This window comes from Channa argus, chromosome 7 (assembly GCF_033026475.1).
Source record: "Channa argus isolate prfri chromosome 7, Channa argus male v1.0, whole genome shotgun sequence".
NCBI lineage: Eukaryota > Metazoa > Chordata > Actinopteri > Anabantiformes > Channidae > Channa > Channa argus.
The window spans coordinates 20,418,295-20,444,168 of record NC_090203.1 but is presented as its reverse complement, the minus strand read 5'-3'; the positions used below and the strand labels follow the sequence as shown (position 1 = coordinate 20,444,168).

Below are 25,874 nucleotides of genomic sequence, written 5' to 3'. Positions count from 1 at the left end.
AAGCCTTTCCACTACAACACTACACAGACATGTTCACACACTCCATCAGTTAATTTGTTTCCAACTGCAAAGTAAAAATTTTTAAAAACACTTTTGTATCTGAATGATTGCTGTGACGCATTTGATTCATTATGAGGCAATTTATTTATCCTATTTTAATAAATCACAACATGACTCGTACAGTCTGCATGCTGTATTCTTCACAAATGCTTACAGTTTTCTCTTTTAGGCCTTTTCTACATACACTGGCTCACACAGTCAAATAACCTGTGGCACAAAACCTTTCACCATGATGATCATCATTATAGTTAATCACCATTCATTTCCAGTTTCACAAGAGCCCACAAGATCAAACATGGAGTATTTTGAGCATTTTCCTACGGCATGGTCTAGAACAACAGTTTGGAATAATTGAAACAATATGCAGCATATGAACACTCACAGTTACTGAACCATCACCGCAGTTTGCTGATATTGTGATAATGATGGGAGCTTGTTTTCTCTTTGTTGCTGCCACAATCGTTGGCACTGCGGCTTGGTCAGTTATATGATACACCAGCACCACCATCTTGTGGACATAACAGGTAAACTCGCACACCAGCATCTAGAAATCAAACCAGATCCACCCCAATACCATGGAACCTGTGATAAACAACAGTGTTTCCCCAAAACCCTCTGAGATGAATCAAGGAGCAACTACAGTCTTCACTAAGACACTGGCCACAATCTAATTTGGAGATTGCATCAAAAGTGACATGAAGACGTTTGCGGCAGGGAACTATAAGATACTTTCCTGAGCACATCAAGAACACAGTTGCCCCAGTTACGTGAAAGCTCCACAATACATTACCCCAAAGACATTCCCCTCTTTTCTGGCCAACACTTGATTTGTGGTCTTTGTCTTGGACTCGGAGTTTCCTGGATTTGATACATCTTCAGCCTTTAGCATGTGTCTTATTTCACTTTGTCTTCCTTTTCAAGTCGTGTAAGCCAGCGATGAGGGCTAGACTGCCGTATGGCGGGATGCGACAGTTCAAACGCACTGTGGTTCATTAAAGATATCCTGTTGGCTTTGAGAGGGTATAGGATCCCGAACCAGTCTGGTATTTCTCTGGTCTGGCCTCAAAACACACGTGGCCAGACCACATCAGCGCAGAAGCTGGAAATCACAGGACGACCGTGGCCAATCGTATACACAATGCCATTTCCATTTGTCTTTTCTTTTTCCCTGCACAGTGTTCAATAGCTGGTACACCACTGAGGCGATGCCCCAGGGTGCCAGTAAGCTGTGCAGATGGCACACTCTGATGTTTAACGTAACATTTGCACTGCAGAACTGTCACAACTGCGTCAAATACTAAGGAATTCCCCTCACACAATGCCGTATTCTCATTTAGTGAGACATATTGCGTTTAAAGTGAGCGTAATAAGAGGGAACAACCACTGACTGTAACTAATGGCATTCAGACAGAGGAAACATGCATCTCAAGCATGAGAAGGGGAGTTTTGGTTTGAGCAAGTCATGTTGTAATGAGCTGAAGGAGTCACCACCTCAGTTGACTCACAGGGAGAAAGTCGATAGCTGATGTTGGATGAGAAATTGCCGGGTTCACCGGGGAAACAAAGAAAGAAAAGGGAAAAAGAGAATCTGAATTGAATGATCAGCGGCATCCGTACGTCCTCATTGTGGACAGAAAACTAACTTAGAGGTTACTGTTTTAGAAAGAAGCAAGTAGTAGAAAGAACTTCATTTCATGTCTCCTTTTTGGGACGTTTGACTCAGTGGAACAAACTGTAAACACCACACGGACGCATTGTAAAATGTCCTGGGTCTGTAAATAGGCAACCGTTTGCAAACACATTCACCAGATGTGTGAACAGTTGCCTATTTCCAGACCCAGCAGCCATGAAGCAACATTAAAATTCATTTGGAGTTGTACTTCTGTCCATAATCCACTTGTTTTATAGCTGTTTGTATCCATACCAACTTCAGAGCTTTAGCTGCTAAATGTGTCACTGTATGTTTTCCTGTTATGGGCTATGTTTAGTGTGTTTTGGGAAAATAACAAGGACTTGCAGATGCTAAAACCAAAATAATGTGCCGGAAGATTCTAAAATGATCCATAGTGATATTTCTCCCTTAGGTACTGTACACGCAAACAACCCCTTCATGTTGCACAAAGTTATTTGACTTGTTGTTGATGTAAAAATGTTAGTTAGTGCACCTTTAATATGCGTTTGTGAATCCTCTGCCGTCTGTGAGACATCAACACCAAAGCAAACACACGGTACATTTTTGCTTGTTCTGGGGTCTTTTTGCCTTCAGTTTTTTTCTTCAGCCTTCAAACACATATTCTTTGGGGCGATTAGCTCGGGCAGTCAAAACGTATTTTACATTATGGCCTAAAAAGCCGTTACTTGCCTCGTGTCGTTTCTGCTCTGTTTAATATGGTTGTGAACATATTCAGAGTCAGCACTTTTAACCTCACAGTTATTCTTTCATTTCAAGTCAAATGCGTTACACTCAGAGGCCAAATCAGTGCACATCTTTAAAAGACATCTGAAGACGCAGTTGTTGTCTTTGGATTACTGTATTTCTTGGCTTCATAACTTTACATACTTATCTCTTCTTGCTTTATATTTTCTTCTCTACAGCTGCCATTGCCCTCCCTCACTACTGCACTTTCTGACACTGTGCGTAAGTTCAAAGACGCTCTGTTCAATAAATGTTGGGAAGCATCAGCATCATTTCAATCATCATCACACCGCACCAGTGTCAGCATAAAAAAACTGTATAATTTAAAATCAGGAAGCTCTGATTTCAGCACAGATAGAGCGAACACACTTGGCTTCCAGTTGATGACCTCATATTTACAGAAAACAAACATTAGCTGTAAATGCAGTGTGAGTAAATACTAGAGGCAGTATAGGCAGGGCTGCAGTTAACAAATTGAATGAGTTTGTGTTCATGCATGCATGTTTCTCTGTGTGTGTGTGTGTGTGTATGGTGCAATACAGTAGCTGTGTACCCGGGGCTCTCATCCAAACAGCTGGTACCCATCTGTTTCTTCTTCTACTCCTGCGGCCTGTGGCTCAGAGAGCGAGGTGCACTGGCATGCGGTGTCTGGGTCTGGACCAATAGTGGGGAGCTATGCACTGTAGGAGTGTGCGTGTGTGCATGATTGTGGTTTACAGTGAGCGAGTGCTCCTGTGTGTATATGTGGTTTCGCACTCAACTCGTGTGTGGAATTGTGGGTACGAGGCCATGTATGTGGATTATGCATGTTTGTGTGTACATCTGCATGCCTTTTTGTGTTTTGATTGTGTGTGAGAGAGTGTTTGTTGGCCAATAATAATCACTTTATACATCCACTTTAATATTGTCGATACACAATCACACGTTACTGAAGCGAATGCATCTCCCACTGTGCTGCTGCCGCCGCCTTTTTATTGCACACACAAGCTCTCCCATGATGCAGTGCTCCAAAAGTGAGTCATTGCAAAGCAGTCAGTCTTTCCATTAGTTGTTTATGTAAATCATATAGACTGAACATAACGTTTGCCATCGTGCTCCAAATTTCCGCAATTACTTAGTTTTATGGTTTTATTGCAGTGGTTGCTCTCTAAAAAATATGTGCCATCCATCCCACAAACACATAAAACTATAAGAGTGTAATGGTGCTTTCAACAGGAAAAAAAAAAAAGGCTCACGGTGGCTAAGGTGGGTTTTCTGCTGGGTGAAGAAGCAGATGCCTGGGAGCTGGAAGAATAACTTGATATTCAGTGTTGTGGCAGATGTGATTACCACTGCCTCCTCACAGCTAGAAGGTTGTGGGTTTGCATCCCTGACCGACCACGGCCTTGCATGTTCTCCCCATGCTTGCGCGGGTTTCCTCCAGGTGTCTTCCCACAGTCCAAAGACATGCATGTCAGGTTAATTGGTCACGTAAATTGCCTGAACTGTTAATGTGAGTGTGAATAGTTGTCTGTGTATGGATGATTTATTTTATATTACCACTGGAGGGCAGTGTTGGTCATGTAATAGCTTCTGGCTGCTGAAACAAACAAAAGCTCCTAGACTCTGTCTCTTTTGTACCATTATGTCCAACACTACACTACCATATTACACAAACCATGACCTTGAAAACTGTCTACACCTAGGCGTTCATAAGGGGCTAAGAGGACTCAGCCTTGACCTGTTTGACTTCCTCTCTCTGTATTCCTGGTTCAGCACTGAATGATTCTGATAGCTGATACTGAGGGACATCTGAACGCTGAGCTTTCAATCATTTGGACAGAGTGAAGACAGAGAAAGGTTTGTATCTATACAAATCAACAAAGTCTAGTTTATGTTGTCCCAAACACGGTAAATACTGGACTGCACAGACACAAATGGTAAGCTACCAGCTTAGGAAGACCTAATAAAGCTGTTTTGTTCTGTTGTTGTTTGGGCAGGACTTGAAAGTTAAAGGCCAAATAAAGACTTCAGACTAGACAGGATGCAGAGCTCCAAAGAGTAGCTAGGAGACCTGAGACAGTGGAGAGAGAAATGTTAATGTCTGACAGAGAGACTTTAACAGTCTTATATCCAGTTATATTTGATTAAAATATACAAGTTGCAACCCTCCCCACAAACTGGACATGTATTTTTAATGAAAGTGGCTAAATCTAAAAAAGATCATTGTCATCAGACCGAATAATTATATATTGTGTGTTTTAACAGTTAAATGGGCCATGGTGACTCTAAACTGGCTGCAAGTGTGAATGTAAGAATGGTTTCTGATACTAAAATCAGGGCTGTGATAGACTGACTTCATGTCCAGTGACAGCTGGGACTGGCTTCAGGTTCAACTTGCAACCTGACACACAATGTGAGCTTTAGACAATGAATAGATGGATGGATGGATGGACAGGATGGACAGGATGGACAGGATCCTCACTTAGCACTGTGTTATCACTTTGAGACTCTGTGACATTCCCTCTTTTGAATCCCAAATGTCTATTTTTGTTTCTGTTATTGCTGATTATTTGTTCCTAAGAGCTTTACGAGTAGGTTAAGGAGAAAGTCTTGTACTTTTGTGTCTGTGTATGTCTTTTAAGCAACAAACGAGTTGTATAGTATCCAGTAGTTTATGTATTAATGCAGTCAAACTAAGTGGGCTCATCATGCAAAGTCCACACAGCAACAGCCCCCTCAGCCGGCCAGGATTGAAACCATAGAGTCAGCAGTAACTCTTCCACTGTGCTGCAGTCAATTTAAGTTTCTATTATCAACACTAACTTACTTAATGCTATATTGTTAGTAATATTTCCAACAAAGGTGAATAAAATACTACACCATTGTTATGTAGCCTCAACCACATCCTCAAACTGTTTGTTAGCCTGCTACATGTAAGCAGTACTTACACAACCAGACACTAGGAAGTGTTTAGTACAAATACTGCATTAGAAAGGAGGCCATTTTTTATACTTTCATAACCCCTGTTACACTGGCACCACACCAATTTCAGCTTGTCATATAAGATTAGCGTCTTTGTTTAACAATGGAAACGACTCAGGTGCTTTGTTTGTCTGCAGTCATTGAATGGAGAACTATAGTAGAGGATTTACTGAGCCCCTGTGTACTGTTAGATGTCAAGCTCATATTCTAAAGACGGCTATCTCAAATGCATTTTATGTATTTAATGTCTAATATTTAATGCCTCAGATCTTTAACACTTATAACAAATTCTCCTTATAGTAACATTCAAAAAGCTGCGTTTGTTCATGTTCTATACACAAACCTCTATTGCACAATCACTGAAGCTGTCCCCAAAATAAAAAACGCCATGTGGGAAATCCCCTTAAATAAATAAACCTAAACTGTTCTTCACACTAAGGTATTTTATCCCTTCTGTCACCTGCTGCTACTGAAGGCCACAGTAAGCATGCCCTTTCCAGTTCACTGAATGCCTGATACATGCTCGGCAGTAAGCTGACTGCGCGTGAGTCCTTGGCCACTGACAAGATAATTGAGTTCTCCTTGTCAAGCAGAGGTGAGTACACTGACATGTCTCCAGAGCACAGATCCTTGATTAGGTTGGGCTGGAAATGAGCCTCAACCCGGGCATCGCTTACTTCTATCATTTGAGCTTGTTTCTTTATTTTTCTACAAATTAAAACTCAGAGTCTGTGATGGTCAGTGGCTAAAAATCTTCATATGTTTTAAAGTTTAATTTTCATATTGCCTGATATTAATTACTGTTGTCTTGCACGGAAATCCTGCAGGCTTGCAGTAAGATACAATATTCATTATAAGGTTAAACTGTGTTTTACTGATAATACCTGAGAATAATTAAGCAGAAATGTATTTATTAGGATGATGTGGAAAATAACAAAGTCTGTTTCACTTTGCAGATCTATTTTCTGTGTCATGATCCACATATTGGACCTTGATTTTGTTGTAATTGTTTGCCTGCTCTGCCTTCAGGTCTAATCCACATCACTTAGCCATATTAAGGACTGGTTTCAAAGTTATTGTGAACGGTGGTCATGCACTTGGGTCCTAAGTTTACATCATGACAAAACGACCTCTGCACTGGGGTTTGGCTGTGACTAGACTTCTCATTGCTGTTCCATTAGGCTGCACATGGGCCTTGTATTGCACTATGGTGCAATACGTTCTGATCATGTCCACTAACTTTAGCTGAAGCTATATATCAAGTTCTTCACCGCTTGTCTAAAAATGAATTGAGGACTTCCCTGGATGACCATTAATAATAATAATAATAATAATAATATGATACACCATAGTAGGAATAACTGCTGATCCAGGCCTGCTCATAAGGCCTTGGGCTAAATCACTATAGGGAGCTGTGGAACTTAATGGGGCTTTTTCCTTTTTCCCATTTCTTTTAAGTAACACTTTTACTTGTTGTTTCAATATTAGTTGCACCTTTGTCAAATGTTCAATTAGATTCAACGTTCAATCCTCATTGCAGCGACAATCCTATATTTCCTAATCTTCCCGCTGCAATATCCTGCAGACACGACAACGCTCAGTCCGGGACAAGCAGGCGAACCAATCGAACAGTGAGTCATGCAGCTTTTCACCGCAGCACCAGACCCTGCTGGTTGAGCCCCACCGTTAATTGCTTTCGCTGTGTACAGCAGGTCCGCGGTGTGAAGTGACCTGCTTCCTCTTTTCTCTGCAGCCATGACGCTTAGAAACGGCCTTGCAATTCAGTTGACAAATGCACTACTGGTTATCGACCTCTGAATTGGGATGTGCCAACGTGCAGAGAGGGATGTTGGACAATCGAGAAGGACGAGGGATACAACGCAGATGACTGCGGAGCCTGCACGGCGCGGCGCGTCGCCTCTCCAGCCTCCTCCAGTAAAAGGAGTGGCTATTTCAACATAACCGCCTGGCACACACATGCAATGAGCTGTGACACACGCACGCTTACTGGGACTTTATTTGTTTTGGTTGGCGATAATCGGCGGAACACACACTGAAGCGCTGCTGCATGCGCCCATGGCTGTTTGACAGGCTTTTACGCACAAATCCGGCACAGCAGCGAGGTAAGACAATAAATGGGGAGACTGGTAACGAGTGGGTTTGAGGGGATAGTGGAGGGGAGTATTATTACCTTGCCTTACTGATTCATCATTTTAGCCATTCAAGCTATTGTGCTTGTGGGCTCAGTGGCTGCAGGTACATCAGCTTCCTAGAGTCCTCAAATTGCCAAAGATGAGCCATAGTTTTAGGTTTACTGGGCTGTTTCCTATACAAATAAACGAGCCAATTGGTAGACTGGCTTTTCACTGTAATCCAGCAGCCAGTGTGTCATTGCAGTCTAATACAACAGAAGGCAAGTTAAGGGCATAGTTTTTAAAAATAAACTTTAAAATAGGCAAAAAAAATAATAAATAAAAATACATTGAAAATAAATGGGACACATCACTGTAAATTTAATACGATATGTCACTCGCACTCTGTTTTCCAGTATTTGACAATGTTTATAATCACCACTTCAATCTTATGTGGAAACACAAAACCTTTATAAAATGAAGAAATTATTAATGCAACAAGATTTGCTTTTCATTTACAGAATGATTAAGGACCTAGTTTTTTGATGACTTTTTTTAAACTGCTGTCACATGTACAGTATGATGACTGCATGTTACAGTAGTGCTATCATCTACTGTAACAGTGCTGTGCGGTGGGTGTGTCACTCATAACTTTGACTACGGATTATTCTTTTATCTTTCATCATTCGTTAACACATACATTTTCCAGGCTGCTGTCATTCTGGTTCACAGGAGGTCACCTCAGTGGGGTCTCTCAGCAAACACCAGGTTTACGAGTTGTCATTTACTTTTTGTTAATACAGCTCAGGTTAATTAGTGTTGACATTTTTTTCCAATACCTTTAAAGGTTGTTGCTCTTTTAAGCTTTCTGGTAGATGGTACTTGTATTATTGCACTTGCAGTATAATCTATTTGTGTTAAACTACAAATATATTGCAGTAATGAAAACAAAAACAATTAAGTTACATATTATTTAACATCAGCACATATAAAATATTGACTATTGAATCATAATGTCGAACAGTGAGGTGTGGCATTTCTCAGTGACTCATACAATTCCTGCTTTGTGCTGCTACTATTTACAGCTGACGCTGCACATCAATGGTAAATATTCAACCTGAGGGCAACGTTCAGCACCTGAGTAAATAGTCAAAACAAAAACCACATGCTTTACACTGTCAGCAGTGTAAAACATGTCTCCACGCCTATATGTTTCTAATGGATAGTTACAGCTAATTTGCCATTTAGCTCATGGCTAAATAGATCACAGAATGCTGTTTGTCACAGTATATTTCCATATTGTTGTCTTTAAATATGCATGTGAAGTTCATACCCTACATATCTGGTGTAAAATGTACTGCAGTCTTCAGTGAAAGCATGGGGTGTTACTTCAGATGAAGGTCTGTTATCATGGTCAGGGAGCATCTCCCTGCAGCCATCAGGACACACTGCTGATTATATTTCACAAAGTACATTGTGTGTTGAGTCCTGCATTTTGCATTTTATCACACTTTGCCTTTTTAAATTTTATCTCACCAAACGGTGCACTGGCAGTAAAACCTCACAAGGGTGAGGTCACTGCATAGGGAAGAAAAACAGCTGACCGTAGTTACTGTAGCTTACTTGGGTTTTTTCTCTTTCACACCTTCGTTTTTGGCAATTACAGTCAGTGGTTTAATGATTAGCCTGACACTTGGCTGAAGAAATGTTCAATATAGAAATGTTCAGTAGTTACCTCATTTTGGAAGATTTTGACACCTTGTTATCAATATTGGAAAATTTCACTCTTCTGCAAATCATAGCCAGGGCCAGTAATCATTGCCAACATTATACATGTTTTTTATATTATGATATTGTAGAAGTAAACACAGTTAACTGTCTTGTGTTAAGCTTGTGTTGGCCTTCATAACCATGCGCTCTTATTTATGCAGTCAGCTTCACACCCAGTCCTTTATTTTCTCCTTGTCAAACAGCTGATGGCGACTCGTAAAGACAGACGCAGCGATCGACCCCCGCTGGAGGAAAGCTACGGGGAAATGAGCAGTGTCCCCTGTCCCGGAGACACCCTGCCCTGGAATCTCTCCAAGCACCAGAGAGTCAAACGCTCCAAGTCTGCCACGGGGGAGGTCCTGGATCCAGCAGAGAGGGCTGTAATTCGAATTGCAGGTAGGATAACAATAAAATCTCCACTTTAGTACCACGGTCCCTCTGTCAGTTGTTAAAGGGAAAATACTTTCACAGAGTTTATCAGAAGACAACTGAAAAGAAGTTGAAAAATAATTCATTAGTTACATCAGGACCATTGTCTTCAGTTAAGTGTTGCACTCTGGGTAAAGCTTGTCAGACAGCATGGCATCCATTGTTTGGGGTTTTTTCTGGGCTTCAAAAACGTAAAGTAAATGTATCTGATATAAAATCACATGAAAAGGTCTGTGCTTCTTGTCTGATGGCGTTAGAGGGTGACATGGGAAGCTGTGTTGCATTGCAGTAGGATGCACGTCACTGCTGTAGGGCTACTGTGCATGTAAACTACCTCAACTGGTCTAGTGAAGCTTTAAATGCCCCATCGCCGAGGGATAATTAACCATGTACGAGATGCTGTGAATGAAAACAAGGAAACTAAATAGCACTGTTTAGATTTTGGTGATAGATTTTGCCAGCTGAACTGTATTTTCATCAGACGGTAGCCTGGTAGGATCCTGTCCAGTTCAACTGTAAGGATGCTGGAAACACATTATTTATTTAGGCTCCGGGTTAGCAGTGCCACGCTCATTGTCTGAGGCCAAGAGTTTAATAGGCTAGCTGAGTTCACACGCAGTTAAGACCTTATGTATTTGTAGAAGATTTTTTGGAGCTCATCTGTAACATGACTTGAATCAAATATACACTACTCATTAAATACATGACTTAACTCCTGAGAACTGTAAATCTTACATAATGTTCTTGTTGCCCCATGTGTGTGTATTAACGTAGTAAATTAAAATCCCATATCACATTGTAATGCACTGCCTCTAGCACAGTAGCTATCTCCCCCGAAGGCTAATATTATCAGCAAATACTGCTTTATCACATCATAAGCATTGGCAGATGTGGGAAACTGGATGTGTGTGAGGTCATTTCAATTAATGACTCAGCAATCGGTGTATATAATAATTATGATGGACCGAATGGACATGATCAGTCAGTGAAGGAGTAAACCTCTCTGACACCATTGTTGGAGTATAGATGTACTTGCCCTTTATTTGGATCACACTTAATATTTTTCATACCAGCTTTAGCACAATTAGTCTTTGATGGAGTTTGTTTTGGCGCAGTGTGGTCCTGTCTGGCTAAGAGGAAGTTTGGATAATTTTAGCACCTACAATGGCTCTGCATCCACTTCCTGTACTCAGGCCCAGCTCTAGTCTGTGTTGGATGGGGGTGCAGTAAAAAATGTCGGGGGGCAGAAGGGTACAATCATATACCCTTGCACGATTTGTTTGAACATTCGTTGTCGTAGTTCCATGGCTCAAAAGAAATACTTTTTTTAAGAATGGATCTGTATATTTTGGGTGTGTGCCTGTGGGGGGCTTTACACTGGTTGTAACCCAGAGAAGGGTTGATGCAACTGGCCACTTTATTAGGGAGGCCTGTACAATCTAATGCAATCCAATACAGCAGCTCTGCCATGAATTCTACAATGTTATAATTTCTCAGTTTTTAACTTGAGACTGCAGAAAGGTGCTAATTCTACTCTCTGTTTATTATTGAGGTCATAGTAGGTAGTGGAGTCATGCTGGAGTGCACTATAAGAAGAGGTGGTTCTAATGTTTTAGCCACCTCCATTCATTTTAAAAATGGTGGCCCAAACCTTAGAACCACCTCTTCTTGGTCTTCAAGTGGGAGAAACAATGTAGCATAGTATAGCAAACTGCTGAACACTTGCAGCGTTGTCTCTGTGGTGTCACACGAGCATCGCGTACTGGTTTTACTGTGGTTGTGGATGGAACTGGTGTTTGTTTTTGTCTTGTCAGCCAATGTCTGGAAATGCATAGCTGCTCTCAGCTGTAGTAGTTTAACAAATCAACATTAAATTTAAACTACCTTTATCTCTCTAATTACATGTTAGAGCAGCTTAGACACAGTTCTAATCACCAGTGGGAATAGGCCATGAAAAACGAGACAGAGAGCGTCTTAAGACCTGGTGTTAAGTGAGGGCTTCAATTAAATACTGTTGGATCTTATTACTGAGCAGTGAGATTAGCAGGTTGTGAACAGGAATGAGGAATGTCCACTGGGAATAGCATGAGATAGCGATAGGATGGTCCTATCTAGCGATGTAACTACAAAGTATAACACAAGTCATCTTTTGCAGTAAAGATGATGTAAAGATAAGATTTATCACTTAACAGATTTCCTTGTTTTTATTTACAAGATTATACAGTACCTTCCTCTGGTGGGTCCTGGGACTATTTGTCGCTGTCTTTCCAGTGATGTGCACTCATTTAGAAACCAGTGAATGACTTTAAAATGTGCCAGTCCGTCAGCTGTCAAATCCCCCGTGGAACAGATTACTGTCCACAGAATTTCTGTGGGGAGAAATAGGATGACATGAAGAGGACAGAGGTCATCTCTGATCCTGGGCACATGACTGTACATAGTCCTTAGCACACACACATGCAACCTGTTCTCTAGGACTGACTCAATGTTCTGGAAAATATTGTAACTGAGTAAGAGGTCAGACACACCACTCTGCCGCACCATGCAAGTTATTTGGTGATGCAACAATATGATCTTCTTTTTGGAGGTTTAGTGCAATCAGTGCAAAAGTCTCTTAAGGGTTACTGCATTGACTTGGTGTCTCAATCTTCTTGCTTGCATGTAATACTGTAATACTGTATAGTTATAGTTAGTCACACTGGTCCTGACAACCCCACAACTGACATTTCTGCCACCACCGAAATGCAATGGAGGAATAAGGAACTTTACAAAAGTGAAAATTACAATTAGTTTTTACAGCAAATGCACATGAATGCAGCAGGGAGACTGAAAAGCTTTCGGTTTGATGCACATAGTTTTCTATTCAGCTGTGTCATTTGATGCTTGCTAAACTGGCTGTTAAACACACACACACACACACACACACACACACACACACACACACACACACACACACACACACACACACACACAGACAACTTCATTAGATTATTCTGACACTTTCCTTAAACATTCCTGCTGTAAAAACAGTCTCATTTTTCTAGTATCATGTTACTGACTGACGGAGGGTTGTGTGTACTGTGCTAATGATAATATAATAATATTTGCTGTGGCTTTGGCTGACTGACAAGTACAGTACTCTGAACGTTATCAGATAAAGTGTTTAGACGATGTCCTGGAGATATTAGCTGCAAACAAAAAGAACTGTCACATCATCGTCCTAGTGAAAATCTAAATTAGGTTGGGGGAATTTATCCCAGACTCCGTTATAGTTAAAAATAGCAAATCAAACAATAAGGTACTCGCACAAACTTCTTTGGCCAATGAAACTACCTAGTAACCATTAGCCCCTTTGAAGCTCTATCAAGGTTGGCTGAGCTCTTGTTCAAACAAAGATGTAGATTAATATCAGAATGTCTTCCATTTCTTATAAAATATGGGCGCCTACATTACCCATGATGCAATTTGACCACTGTCACCTTAGTAGCCGCGATACTGTCTGTTAAGCTCATTTCTTTCTGTCGCACCCATTTCAAACAAGTAGTCTTGAGCCCAAACAACTACTCAGGTGACATTGCACAACACAGTTCATCAGTCTTGAGCTGTTTTACACTTAAACAGGACTCGATTAAACTAACTACTGTTTGCATTTAAAAGAATAGTTGGCATGTAATTCTTAAAATGATATTAAAGAATATATATATTACAGGTGATTTATCACTAGTCAAGTCAAGCTATGCAATAAATGGTAAATGATCTGCACTTATATAGCGCTTTACACTGCTTTTCATTCACCCATTTGCACTCACAATCACACACACCGATGTGGGAACTGCTATGCAGCTGGTGGGAGCAACCACAATGGGGTTTAGTTTCTTGCTCCAAGACACTTCAGTATGTGACCGGAGGAGCCAGGGATCGAACCAGCAACTGGGGGATTGGTTGATAACCACTGTACCTTTCTGCGCCACAGTTGCCCAATCTTGACTATTTTAAAGACACAGAAATGCTGTAAAACATGTTACAATTGTGTGTTTATTGTGATAAGAATTATTTTTGTTAATTCTGACTACTCCTACAGTCATAGTGTGTTGTGTGTGTGTGTGTGTGTGTGTTGTTGCAGTGAGAGTCCAAACTGTACTTAAAATGGCAAACATCCCTGCAGAGTACTCCTCAATTATTCATTATGGAGAATCTATGATCTGATACTGAGATGACATCACACTTAGATTCCCTCTTCCACACAGACAGACACACACACGACTGCAAGTGGTGGAGATTTAATGTGGTGTAAATTGGTGTAGATGAAAACAGCTCTGTATTATATAGCTTGTATATTACAGGCTGTGTGGGGAATTATGGGAGTCATCCACAGGCTGTTCCTCATGTTATCGGTACGCTCCAAGACAGAACCATAGAAAAGACCCTTTCAATGCTGTAAATCTTCATACACACAAATGCTGAGGGTTACACCATAGACACATTCTAAGCTCCTTGGCCTCAGGCTGCTTTCATAATCTTATAAATAAAACACATGCAGTGAAAGCATTAGCAGCTGAATAGATTATCCCTCATAGCTTTGGTCTTTTTGTCTGACCCACTTATAAAAGGCTCTTTTTGTTTCTAATCATATTCCTCAGGTGGAGAAATGTCTTGTGTAAACTAAACTAAAATAGAGTGTGTGCAGGTTTTCTTTACAAATGCGGCTCTTTACCTCTTCTTGGACTCTAGCTGCAATTTTTGGAGCACTACAATAGCTCATTAAATGTAATCTTATCATAGATCTACCTCCACGCTGAGAAGTTAACACACTCTGCCAGGGCCCCCTAGTCATGCCGTAATAACACATCTGGCCAGCAGGTGGCACCTATTACTAACAGGGCTGGTGAGATGACAGGGCTCCATCCTGGAGAATCATCAGAACGTCTGGAAAATGTGCCTCATTTCCCATACCCATCTCAAGTAGTATTCACTACATAGTGAATTCTTTGTGCCCAGTAAACCACAGAGCTCTGCCTTCTTTCAGCAGAAGATTTGTTTTACTCTCAGTGAAACAGTCTTCCAGAGAGTAGCCTTTATTTCAGCCATTTTCTACAGAAGTGACCTTTGAATGCCTTTGTTCTTCACACAGTGTATCCAGGAAGGAATGCTGAACCACTGGCACACTGAAATTTTGTAAATGAGTTGTAAATAAACGTGTGGTGTGAGTTATTAATGCGAAGTGCATTTGGTTCTGATGTGGATTTCCAGAAGAGGGAGTCAGGGCTATTTCTGTGTTTAACTGTGGTCTGAAGTTTTATTGTTTTTATTACAGCAAGATTGTGACATGATTGCACCACCCTGGAACAGCGTAGCCCTACCATTGGCTAATTGACAAAGCTTCAAACTTGGTGATGATGAGCTCACACACTGACATAAAGCAGCAGATTTCTTTGAGTTTCAAATCGTGTTTCACCATGCTCATTCCGCCCAAATCCAGGAGAAAATCTTGTCTTGTTTAGGTTGAAACTGGCTTTAAGTCATCCCACAATACCACAATAATGCTGCTGTCGAGGGGATTGTCGTCTTCCACAGGCAGACAGTCTTGCTGTTTGCCAGTATTAAACCCCTCGCTGTCTCTGGGTGTTTGTGCAAAGGTTTGGTCGTTTCCTCCGTGAGCTCCAGTAAATCCCTTGGACATTTGAGTATAAAAGATACTGTGTGAAGACTGGCATCACATTTTCACCACAGAGCAAAGTGAAAAATATTTTTAATTTTACCAATGCAGCATTTACTGTTATGTGAGTTGGTCCCTCTAGAAAACTGAACAGATGGAATCATAACTGGGAAAGTACATAAAGAGAAATGACAGATTGTTTTGAAAATTGTTTAAATTAATATTTTACGCAGAAAATTAATATTCAGATTTTACAACCCTAAAAATGTATGTAGTACATTTTGTGTAAAATAAAAAAAGAACATCTCTGAACTAATGAGGTTAATTAGCAACAGGTGATAATTGGGTTTAAAATGAGCATCCCAGACTTCAAAATTAGGGATAGAGCTGAAGTTACTTAATGGGAAGTTGGAAATAATTAAATGATTTCGTCATCTACAAAACATAATATCATCAAGCATTCAGAGAAATCTTTGCACACAAGGGGACAATTCCAATGTTGAATAGCTTTCATCTTCAGGTCCTCAGGCAGCACTGCATTGAAAAGATTATTCTAGAGTTAAAATCACTGCACAACCTCAGAAACACTTTTTAAAATTTCAAATGTCAACATGTTGTCTTTGTACTGGAGTCAAACGTCAGTTACATCATTTGCAAATTCTAGTAGACAGGCAGGCATGACGGGAGATAATGCAATGTTTTTGGTTTTGTTTGTCCTTTCGGCTGATCCCGTGAGTTCAGGGTCGCCACATTGGATCATTGTCTGCATGTTGATTTGCCACAGTTTTTTTTTTTTTTTTTTTTTACACCAATTTTAAGCCGGATGCCCTTCCTGACGCAACCCTCCCGAATTTCTACCAAGCTTGGACCAGCACTGCACAGCTGGGGATGGGAATGGGCTGTCTTGGGTTCAGTGTCTTACCCAGAGACACTTCAACATATAGCTGGGACCGGGGATCGAACCACTGACCCTGTGGTCCCTGGAAGACTGCCTTATCCGCCCCAATGTTATTCTGTTTATACATCCTATACTTACGTTTGCAAGACAACATACAGAGGGCATCTTTTGGGACCATTCACAGGCAAAGTATCAAAGGTAGTACAAATACCGCGTCTACACATGAGACAATAGTACACATACAGTACTTAAGTGTGTGTGCGTGTGTTTGTGAGTGTGTGCGTGCCCAAGACTCCTAATTCCCTGGCATGCACCTGTTGAGGGTTGGTAAATGAGGTTTGGGAAAGCTTCACACACATTTTCACATGCTCATTTTCACTTCTTTTTGTGGCTCATTCAGATGACGAGATTGTGAGTCATTTAAATTCGCAGCCTCACGACATAAACACGTCACAAAGCCAGATGTTTGGGAGTGGACAGAAATTCTGATTGACCTTGCAAGTACCTCATGACCATGTGAGCGTTCGTCTGTGTGTGTAAAATTGAGGCTATGAGGTCAACTGTCACTGTTTATAGTGGGTGAGGTGCTAAGCGGTTAGTCTTCACCATTAGCCAGCAGAATACTAATGTCACTGGGTGCAGTTATAGTTGGAAGCCTCTCCCTGTTACAGATATTTGATGCTTCTTTGGGAGGAAGTTGTGATGACTCTACTCCGTGCGACTGGTCAGTGTTATTATGTTTATACTATTTTGGCCTTTTGGGAAGCCCTTGTCTGCATTTTCATGCTGGAGTCCATGCGAATATTGCACAAGAATAATGGGAATGGATGGTACATATGGAAAATACTCCTGTTCCACATCGTTATAAGTTATAAAAGGACATTGAATTTGACACTGAATTACCTTTTGGTATATAGATCAAATCATTAATATTTATCTTTACACACAGTGACATCTGGAATAAAAATGAATTAGAAGTTTACTTAAACTATGATGAAAATGTGTGTGTTTCAAACTGTAGTAGTAGAACTTCCTGCTGGTATAAAGATAAAGACCCAAAGCAACAAACAGTTTGGAGCGGACTTATCACATTTCCTCCCAGGAAAGTGTCCTGGCTTAAATGTCTGATAGTTGGGCAGAGCTGCAGGGATTTTCCTTTTCCTACAAGTCCTGGGCAAAAAAAAGCATAGAAATCATAAAATAGCTTGGGGCTAATATTGTCTTTGTTTTTTGATCATATTTATGAGATCTGTATTTATGTGATAAGAATTTATGTGATAAGAATTCTTAACAACACATAATGTAATTTATACCGTATATTCAAAAACAATATTTCTGTGCACAAAGGTACTATTTTTGGGTGCCAACATAACTGTTCTGTTATTTTCAGTCCACAACTTGCATTGGTCGACAGCCGTCGATCTCTTAATTAAAATGAACAATGATGGCTCGGCATGTGCAGCTGATATTTTATTTAGCTCTGGACTGTCATCCCTTTTGCTGGCTTGGTGAGCAGGGTCATCTGTTGAATATTCGGTGGCTGCTTCAACAGTTGGTCTTCCCAGTGGATGTCAAGGGCATATTTACACTGCAGTTTCCTTTGAATCTTAGTGCCTGGCTGAACCATGACAGCTAGCAGGTGGAGTGTGTTAAAGCAGCACAAACAGGATGGACTTGTTTAATGTAATAATAAGATGTTTTAGTAAGCGACTGATCCCTTGTCATGTAATATAATTTATTAAAAAGAAAATAAAAGCTATTCTGCTTTATTGGTACACAAAGCACTTTCCATGTTCTTCCCGTTTACGCAGTCAAACTCCAGCCATGGTAGCTGTCATGCAAAGTGCTGGCCGCCCCACTGGGAGCAAGTTGGGGATCAGTTTCTTCCCCAAGCACACTTCGACATATGTATACAAAGAGCCAGGGTTCTAACCATCAACCCCCCGGATTGGTGGACAACTGCTCTACAGCTACTGCCAAAACCCAAAGCCTTATTTTGAATAATAAGCAATGCCGTGTATTTCACATTGTTCTACAGCTTGTTGTAGATCATTGTTGTTCATCATTGTCATGCTGTGATTGATAACTTATAGTTCCCTATTTTCAAACTGGATGTTCATGCAACAGAACAGAAGTGTGTCACTGATGACAGACAGCAGCTAGCATCAGAGTATGTAGTGGAAAATGATGTGTACCTGTGTCTTAAACCATCTATCGTCAGCATGGGCAAAAGAGTAGTCGTATGCAGAGTGATCGGAAAATGTTGATACTCCCAGTCACATTTTTTCCTGTTCTAGCATTGATTTCCATGTAAAAGCAAAATGCTCATCAACTTCCCCCTCCCCCTGTCACGGTCATACTGCATTTCAGTAAATGCATAGGCCACTGAGAAACAGCGTTGATATTCTCCTTAAAAACCTGAGACTTTGTAAGAATACGGTGTGAGACTGTTATGGAGCTGCAGTCAGACAAGGTCCAGGAGAAGAAAGACTCTGCTAGGACAAGACAGACTTCCATCACTGAGTTCTTTGGCAGCGGCTGCATTATCCAGATACAGTTAGAGATTGTAGCTATGTGTCTCACTGACTGAGATAAGGTGAATGATATCTGCTTCTGTGCTTAACTATGTTGCTACTCAAACAGCAGGAGTTTGCTGTATTCTAACAAATACAGAACGTGGTTTTATTTCAATTGATCTAAATAAATAAGCCAGTGAAATAAGTACATTTGGTTATCATGAAGTAAGTAGAATACTGTAAATAAATGTCATAATAAATAGTGATATATATTGACCAGGGATGGTCAAGTAATTTTTGAGTCACCAAAAAAAAAAAAATGAAGAAAACCAGCATATCTAGGTGATGTCCCTATGGGCTCCACTCAGTGTGGGTACTCGTATGCAGTGTATAAAGTATGTTTATGATCTGAGGCCGATAACAAGTACACTTTGCTTTTGTGGACTTAGGATTTGTTTTGTACAGTCGTGTGACAAAAAAAAGATGCTTCAAGGGTCTCAGGCAATCTACTTACCATCCATCATAGTCTAATTGAATTGATGTGTTGCTGCTGCTCTCCTTTCCTTGCTGCTGTGCTTGTGCTTGGCAAGCAGCACAAGCAAGTGGGCAAGTGTGTGCCTGCAGCTCAGGTCTGTTACTTTAAGAGGAGGGGCCTGACATTTATATTAGTATTTCTGAGCTAGACTTTGGGAGGGTATGAAAGAGAGGAGGGGGTGTGTGTGTTTGTGTGTGCTTGAGCGCTGGGCTGTGGAATGAAGTTGAAAGCTGTGGAGAGTTCACACACAGCTGAGAGAGCAGACAGCCGACAGCACGCAGTCCCAGACACGCACACAGAGGAAAAAGCTGACCTAAAAGGAAGAGGAAGACGCGCAAAGAGAGAGAGGTGGTGGAGAAGAAGAAGAAGAGAGTGAGCGTGCCGGCATGGCCATGTACGAACCCGCCTACCTGCCTCCAAACGCCGAGGAGCAGGACTTCATCCAGGCTTATGAAAATGTCAGAGAGAAGTATAAAGGTAGGCACTCATGTCACAGCAATGACAGTGTTTGCATTAGTGTTTGTAGGCGAAGGCTCTTATTCCTCTGTCAGTTTAATATTATCAGACTCTGCACAGGTGCAAACATGTGACTTTTTGCATTTGCCTTTCACTGTGCCGTGTGGAACAGAGCACCGGCCGCTCATCCTACATCACTCGACTCTCTGAGTGTTCTATTGATTTGCACACATGTTCGCTGTCACTCTTCCACACTGCCTTTCTGAGTGTAAGTGTGTGTGTGTGTGTGTGTGTGTGCTGTACTCCTCTGATATATGACCACAGTGACAAAAGTCGGCTCTGCTGACCTCTGACCTCAGAAAGACTAAGAGAAGGCTTTCGTTTGAGTCTGTGTGCTTTGCTGATTGCAACCCTGTGTCCAATCACAACAGAGGACATTAACAGGTGCTGCTGAACAGCAGTGAAATTCACGAATACACTGCTGGGAGTTCATGCTTTTCTTCTCAAATTTAAATCTCATTTTATCCCTTTATCTCCTGTAGGCTACAGCTCAGCATGCCTTCACAGGATTAGAGGACATATTTTCCTTTTTTTGGAAGTGTCCATGCAGGGGAGATTGAGCGGATGTGTGATGAATGAAGTTCCAGGAGGTGAAAGCAAATCCACATCCCAGCAGTCTATTACCAGAAATTATTTTTTTCCCCTCCAACTTTCACTTTCTTAATGCTTGGGGGGGTGGGGGGGATTGTCCATTTCTCATTTTGATGTCCTTTCACTTTTCCTTTTACTACGTCCTCTTCCTGCATCCTAATCCAAGAGAACATCAGCAGTAGGAGAGTTCCTCTATAAATATTGCCCCAGTTTTCTTATTTTCTCTGTCTCTGTCTCTTTCTCTCTCTCGCTGTGAGAATCTGGCAGCTGGGCTTGTGCTGAATCTCTGTCCCTTATTTCCTGTACATCAGCATATATGTGTAGAAATCTCATGAATTATGCTTTGCATTGTGGTTTTTTCATCTGTATGACTACTTTGGTTTCAGTCTGTATCAATTGCTGTGGACAAACAGAGCCATTGATAAGTGTATTGTATTGCTGGCCTACAGTGGATGCTTCATTGCTTATCATCAGGTTAGATTTGCTAGGAAATTCACATTGTAAAGTTACAAAACCAAAGTTGTGTAATGTTGTCACACTAGATTTAGGCTTTTTTAGCAACAAAGATTTTGCTTTCAGGGTTTAAAAGTATGTTGGCCATATGTGTTTTTTCAGTAATGTTGCTCTGCCAGGAGGTAATGAGAACAGGAGCTGGCTTTGTGGCAGGTGTTTATGTTCCAGACGTTCCTCTGTGTTCCTTCCTCGGCAGCTCCTCTGAGGTCCTGCTCTCCTTATTAAGGCACAGTGATGACACAGCCAATGAGAGAGCTGCCTGATTTTGTAACAAAAAATGGAATTCCTTGAAAATCAGCTGTATTTGTGTAGAACGTTAAGAAGGAGCTTGTTTGATACACTGAAGACTGACAACTGTAATAATATGCAGCATGGTTGTATAAGTTGTGTTTCAGTTTATGTACCTGCAGTGTCTTGATAATAGAAAGTAAACATTCAGGTACCCAGCAGTATGAAAGTGTTGCTGAGATATTAATATTTGTCCTCACAGAACATAACCACACATTATTTCAACTACCTGTCTTTGTCCACATCCATCCGTGTTTTATCTCTAACAGGTTAGTTATTCTGCACATGAGCTTACGACACAGTGCATTCCAAAGCAATGCTGGGACGGATATTTCACTGCAGTGGTCCATTTTAAAATAAACAGAAATTTGGATGGCTACAGCCATTTGTTATGCTACAACTATGATTAATATTATGTAAAACCTTTTCTGGACGTTAGAAAGCTATCTAATGGTACCTTTAACATGCTGCCATGCAAAGAAATCATTTGCCTACGTAATCACTCATCCTTTCTAGATACAGAGCACAACTTTCAGGTGTAATCGTTTGCTGCTCGCTGTCAGCCTATTCTGACTTGTATAGGAAGAGACTTGTCCTCTCGTTGGCAAATGCAGTGTGTCTATATTGCATTTTGAATTGTTCTGTTTATTTCTTAGCCTGTTCTTTACACGGTTGATTTAGGATGTTAGGCTGTGTCTCATCCAAACCCGAAGAGACTTTCTCTGGTTTCATTTCTCATCCTATACTCATATCTCCAAATTAAAGTTGTAATCATTTCCTAATGGTAAAGTTAATAGCTTTAACTACTTTATTACTTAAGGAAAAAAAGCAGAACAAAAACTAGAACATAAATATGCTGGATTTAAATTTTCCAAATTGGATAAAACACAATTATAGTTAATCAATCAGTCTGCTCTTTCTAAATATACTTTCACTGCTGTCTCAATGTCTGTTCTAAATTGTAGCCGGCTGGACACCAAAGGCCTGGCTATGTTCCCACTGTCCCCTAATGCAGTTTGTGCTAGCAGCTGATGCTGATGGGCCGCCCAAGAGGGGGATTGCCCTGTTCATGTTGGCTGGACTGCTGAGGGTGCGTAGTCACGGTTGGCATCTATATTTTAACTTCTAGAGGACTTAAAATATCCCCTAAATATAGCCACGGCCATGTTCAGTCGGCCAATTAAACTGTTATTTTTGGCAGGCTTGATTAGCTGCTTAGGGTAATTTAAATTCCAGGTTCTTCTTGGCTGAAAAACTTAGCATTTGTGAATAATCAAAACAAAGTCTGGCTTTGATGAAAAAACAAGGCAAAAATTGAAAGCACGATGATGCGTCTTTATTTCTGCAATACACTGTAAGTCCTACTGAAAGAAGGCTTCTGTCATCATCACCTTTTAGACAAATGTATAAATAGAGCAGAGCTATTTTAATGAATGACTTAAAAAAAAATCATTATATTTAAGAATGTGTCTTCATGTGCAGTGAGAAGTAGTATAGGAAGTGGTTTGTCACACATTTGTTCTTTAAAAAGCCTGGGCATGACTGTTTGTGCATGAATGGATGCTTAGGTAATGTATTTTTAGGACTTATGGTCTGTTTAAAGCTGCTGATGGTCGGTCAGGTGGGGTTTTCCCATCTACCCCTACTGAGTTGTGACTGCTACTTACTTGTGAAATCTTTTCATTTTCTGCTCTGTTGCTAAAATAAAAAGGCCAATTGTTGAGATTCTGCTTGTTTCCTAAGCCTTGACAGACATTCAAAAACCAGGCATCTTAATTTCCTTTTGTTTTTAATTTCCTTTTCCTTGTTTTTTTCATTTCCTTCATGCCTTTCACGAGTTTTATGTTGGCTGCTTGTCACAGGTTGAAAAGTCTTTGCAAAGTGGTCAGAGTGAATTGATGGTGGAGGGCCCTTGAGAAAAAGCATTTAACCTGCAATAACTTCTAAATGTGGATGCACTTACTCTGTGTTCTAGTGTGACCAGACTTTTTACGTATAACTTAAAAAAACGGGTGTTTTGTTTGAAGCACATGGATTTCTATTCTAGTTTCTGCTTCAGTATGATGATCACATACTAGTGATGCATTAATCAGAATGGTTTTCCTTAGCAGAGACACTGTATGCTAGACAGTAAGACATTAGAGGAAATAACAGTTGATCTTCTTTCTTTATTTAATTTGGTCCTATTCCTACGTTTAAAAGATGGTGTGTTATCTCATTCAGTTCTATGATTCTATGATGATAAAAATGATAAAAACTATTACAGAGCGACAATCCTCAGCTTGTGTAAGACATCCATATTTTGTTATCATCTGTAATATTGACCTGTATGTTGACATAAACATTATTTAGAAGTTGGGAATTCATAATTAATTAATTTCAACATGACATGAAGGTGATAAGAGTCACAGCATGAGCTACAGTATAAGCCAATATGAGCATGTTGACATGTCAGTGATGGTAATTCTAACATGTTGGTGCTAAGCAGGTATAATATTCAGCATGTTCACCCCCTTTAATTAGTACGATCAGAAGAAAACATTTGCTACATAAAAAAATTAATGAAAAATTAATAGATCACCCAAGTTTTCACAGATTGTCTACTGCGATTGGTTTAAAAATAAAGCCTATGTGTCAGCTATTACACAGGATACACAGCTCTAAGAAACTCAAATAAATATAATGACACATTACTGCCAATTCAATCCATTAAAATGTGTTCAGTTTATTTTCCTTCACCCACTGTAGTAAGCTGTTCTTTGCTGAATTCATATTAAGGTGAGCCGTACGCAGATGTTAATGCCAGGTGAAATGTTCATGGAAAATAGGCCACTGGTAGAAAAATCTGTGTGTGTGTGTATGTCTAGATATAGAAGTGTGACCTTGCAGAGCATTTCCCTAAACTGCCCCCAAGCTGTTCCCTTCACTAACTCACAGTGTAAAGCAAGAAGGAAATAGTCAGTAATGGAACTTTTCTATTACTGTATTTCCATTAAATACACCAACTGACATGGAGCACCACATTAAACTGAAGCAGGATGTGTCCATTGTCTGTGTAGGGGTCAGAAAGTGCTCAGCTTTAGCTCTGCGGCTTTCCTGTGAAAGCAAAGGAGCCAAAAAGACAGTGGCTTGTTCCTTCTTTCTCTCAGTCTTTTATTTTTTTTTTTGTTCAACTAATTTTTCTCACGTTTGTCAGCATCCTGCTGCTTGTGATAGATCAGCAGTAACACACAGCTCAGGCCAAAGGTTACTCTGGAGCAGGTCTTGATAAACCAATCTGTGGTGGGATTCCTTTAGATCCCTTTTAAGGAGAGAGTGAGAGAAACTCCAGAGGGATGCTCCTCCAATCTGCTGGCCTTCCTGTCGAACACAGAGCAGAAGCTGCTGTTCTTTTATGTCTGAATCTGGTGTTTTATGACTGTTATTGTGTGAGCAGCAGATCATTAAAGGGAGAAACCAATGTAGCACAAACAAGTAGCAGGGAGTGAGGTCGGATGTTGAGGTGTACAAAACACACTCACTGGCCACTTTATTAGGCACACCTGTACCTGTATCTATCATAAGAAGAGGTGGTTCTGAGGTTTGGGCCCTTTAATTCATTTTAGATAGGTTGGCCAAAACATTAGAACCACCTCTTCTTAAGATAGGTATAGGTACATAATAAAGTGGCCCACAGAGAGAAACAGAAAACAAAATGAGATGCTATGTGTTTCTAAACCTGTTTAGATGAGTTATTATTAATAATTCTTAATATTTGTTGACGAGACATTTGGTTGTTAAGGAACTGGGTTCATGTTATTGCTATTTGACAATAAATCCTCAGTTAGAGGGAACCTAGTCATATAAAACTACGGTTGTATTTTTTTATTTTCTGAGAGCTTTTGCAGCAGTAGGGTCGTCAGATGGGACAAAACATGTGATGATCTTACAGGATTTAAACACATTGTACCGACGTACAGTGAAGGCTAAAAAAGTCATTACCTAATCTCATGTAAACAGCCTATGAAGAAGATCTTCATGGCAAAGCCTGATAATAATGACAAAGTGAAGCCACCACATAGAACTGTTTCTGTACATCTCAGGTCTAACAACAAAGTGTATGCATCTACTGTACATCCACCTTCAACCCTGACAAGCTAATGTGACACCACCGTGTGACGTCACACAAGTTCAGCTATAACCTGATTTATCCTCGACTCCCCTTTTCAAAGTCACGTCCCCATTGTACGATGTTGCTGAGTCAGGCAGACTTGTATGTGCACATCGGTCCTGTTAAACTATGTTAGATGAGGTCGTCTGCTACTGACTGCGCTGATGACTCTTTCTCATCTGACATCTCGTTTGCACTCAGTCTGCATGATAACAGCTTAACTAGCAGATTGACTGGCAGCTGTCATTTCCCTCATCACTTGGTAAACACCAAACCTTCCAGTTTGCAGCCTGCTACTGTTGGGCTTTTAGCCTTTCTCCTGCCCTTTTTACGCCAACCGACAGTGTGGTATTTAAGCACTTAGAGTACATTCCTGACTTTTACAAGTGCTGATACACATCACCTTACTACGGTGGAAAACACGTCTGTGTGGAAAATGC

The 25,874-nt window shown here is 40.6% G+C and overlaps 1 protein-coding gene across 6 annotated transcripts in view; it reads left to right on the top strand.

The window, feature by feature from the left end:
* Window positions 1–7,208: 7,208 nt before the first annotated feature.
* Window positions 7,209–25,874, top strand: part of plecb (plectin b) — a 107,865-nt gene continuing 89,199 nt past the window's right edge. For 3 of the 6 annotated variants that reach the window (XM_067510261.1, XM_067510273.1, XM_067510260.1), the window contains exon 1: window positions 9,459–9,738. In XM_067510261.1, coding sequence (XP_067366362.1) covers window positions 9,498–9,738 — 241 coding nt within the window. In that variant the 5' untranslated portion in view covers window positions 9,459–9,497. Of the gene's footprint in view, window positions 7,564–9,458; window positions 9,739–19,615; window positions 19,854–25,874 lie in introns of those variants that run through there. The other 3 variants (XM_067510262.1, XM_067510272.1, XM_067510265.1) reach the window with 3 other exon arrangements.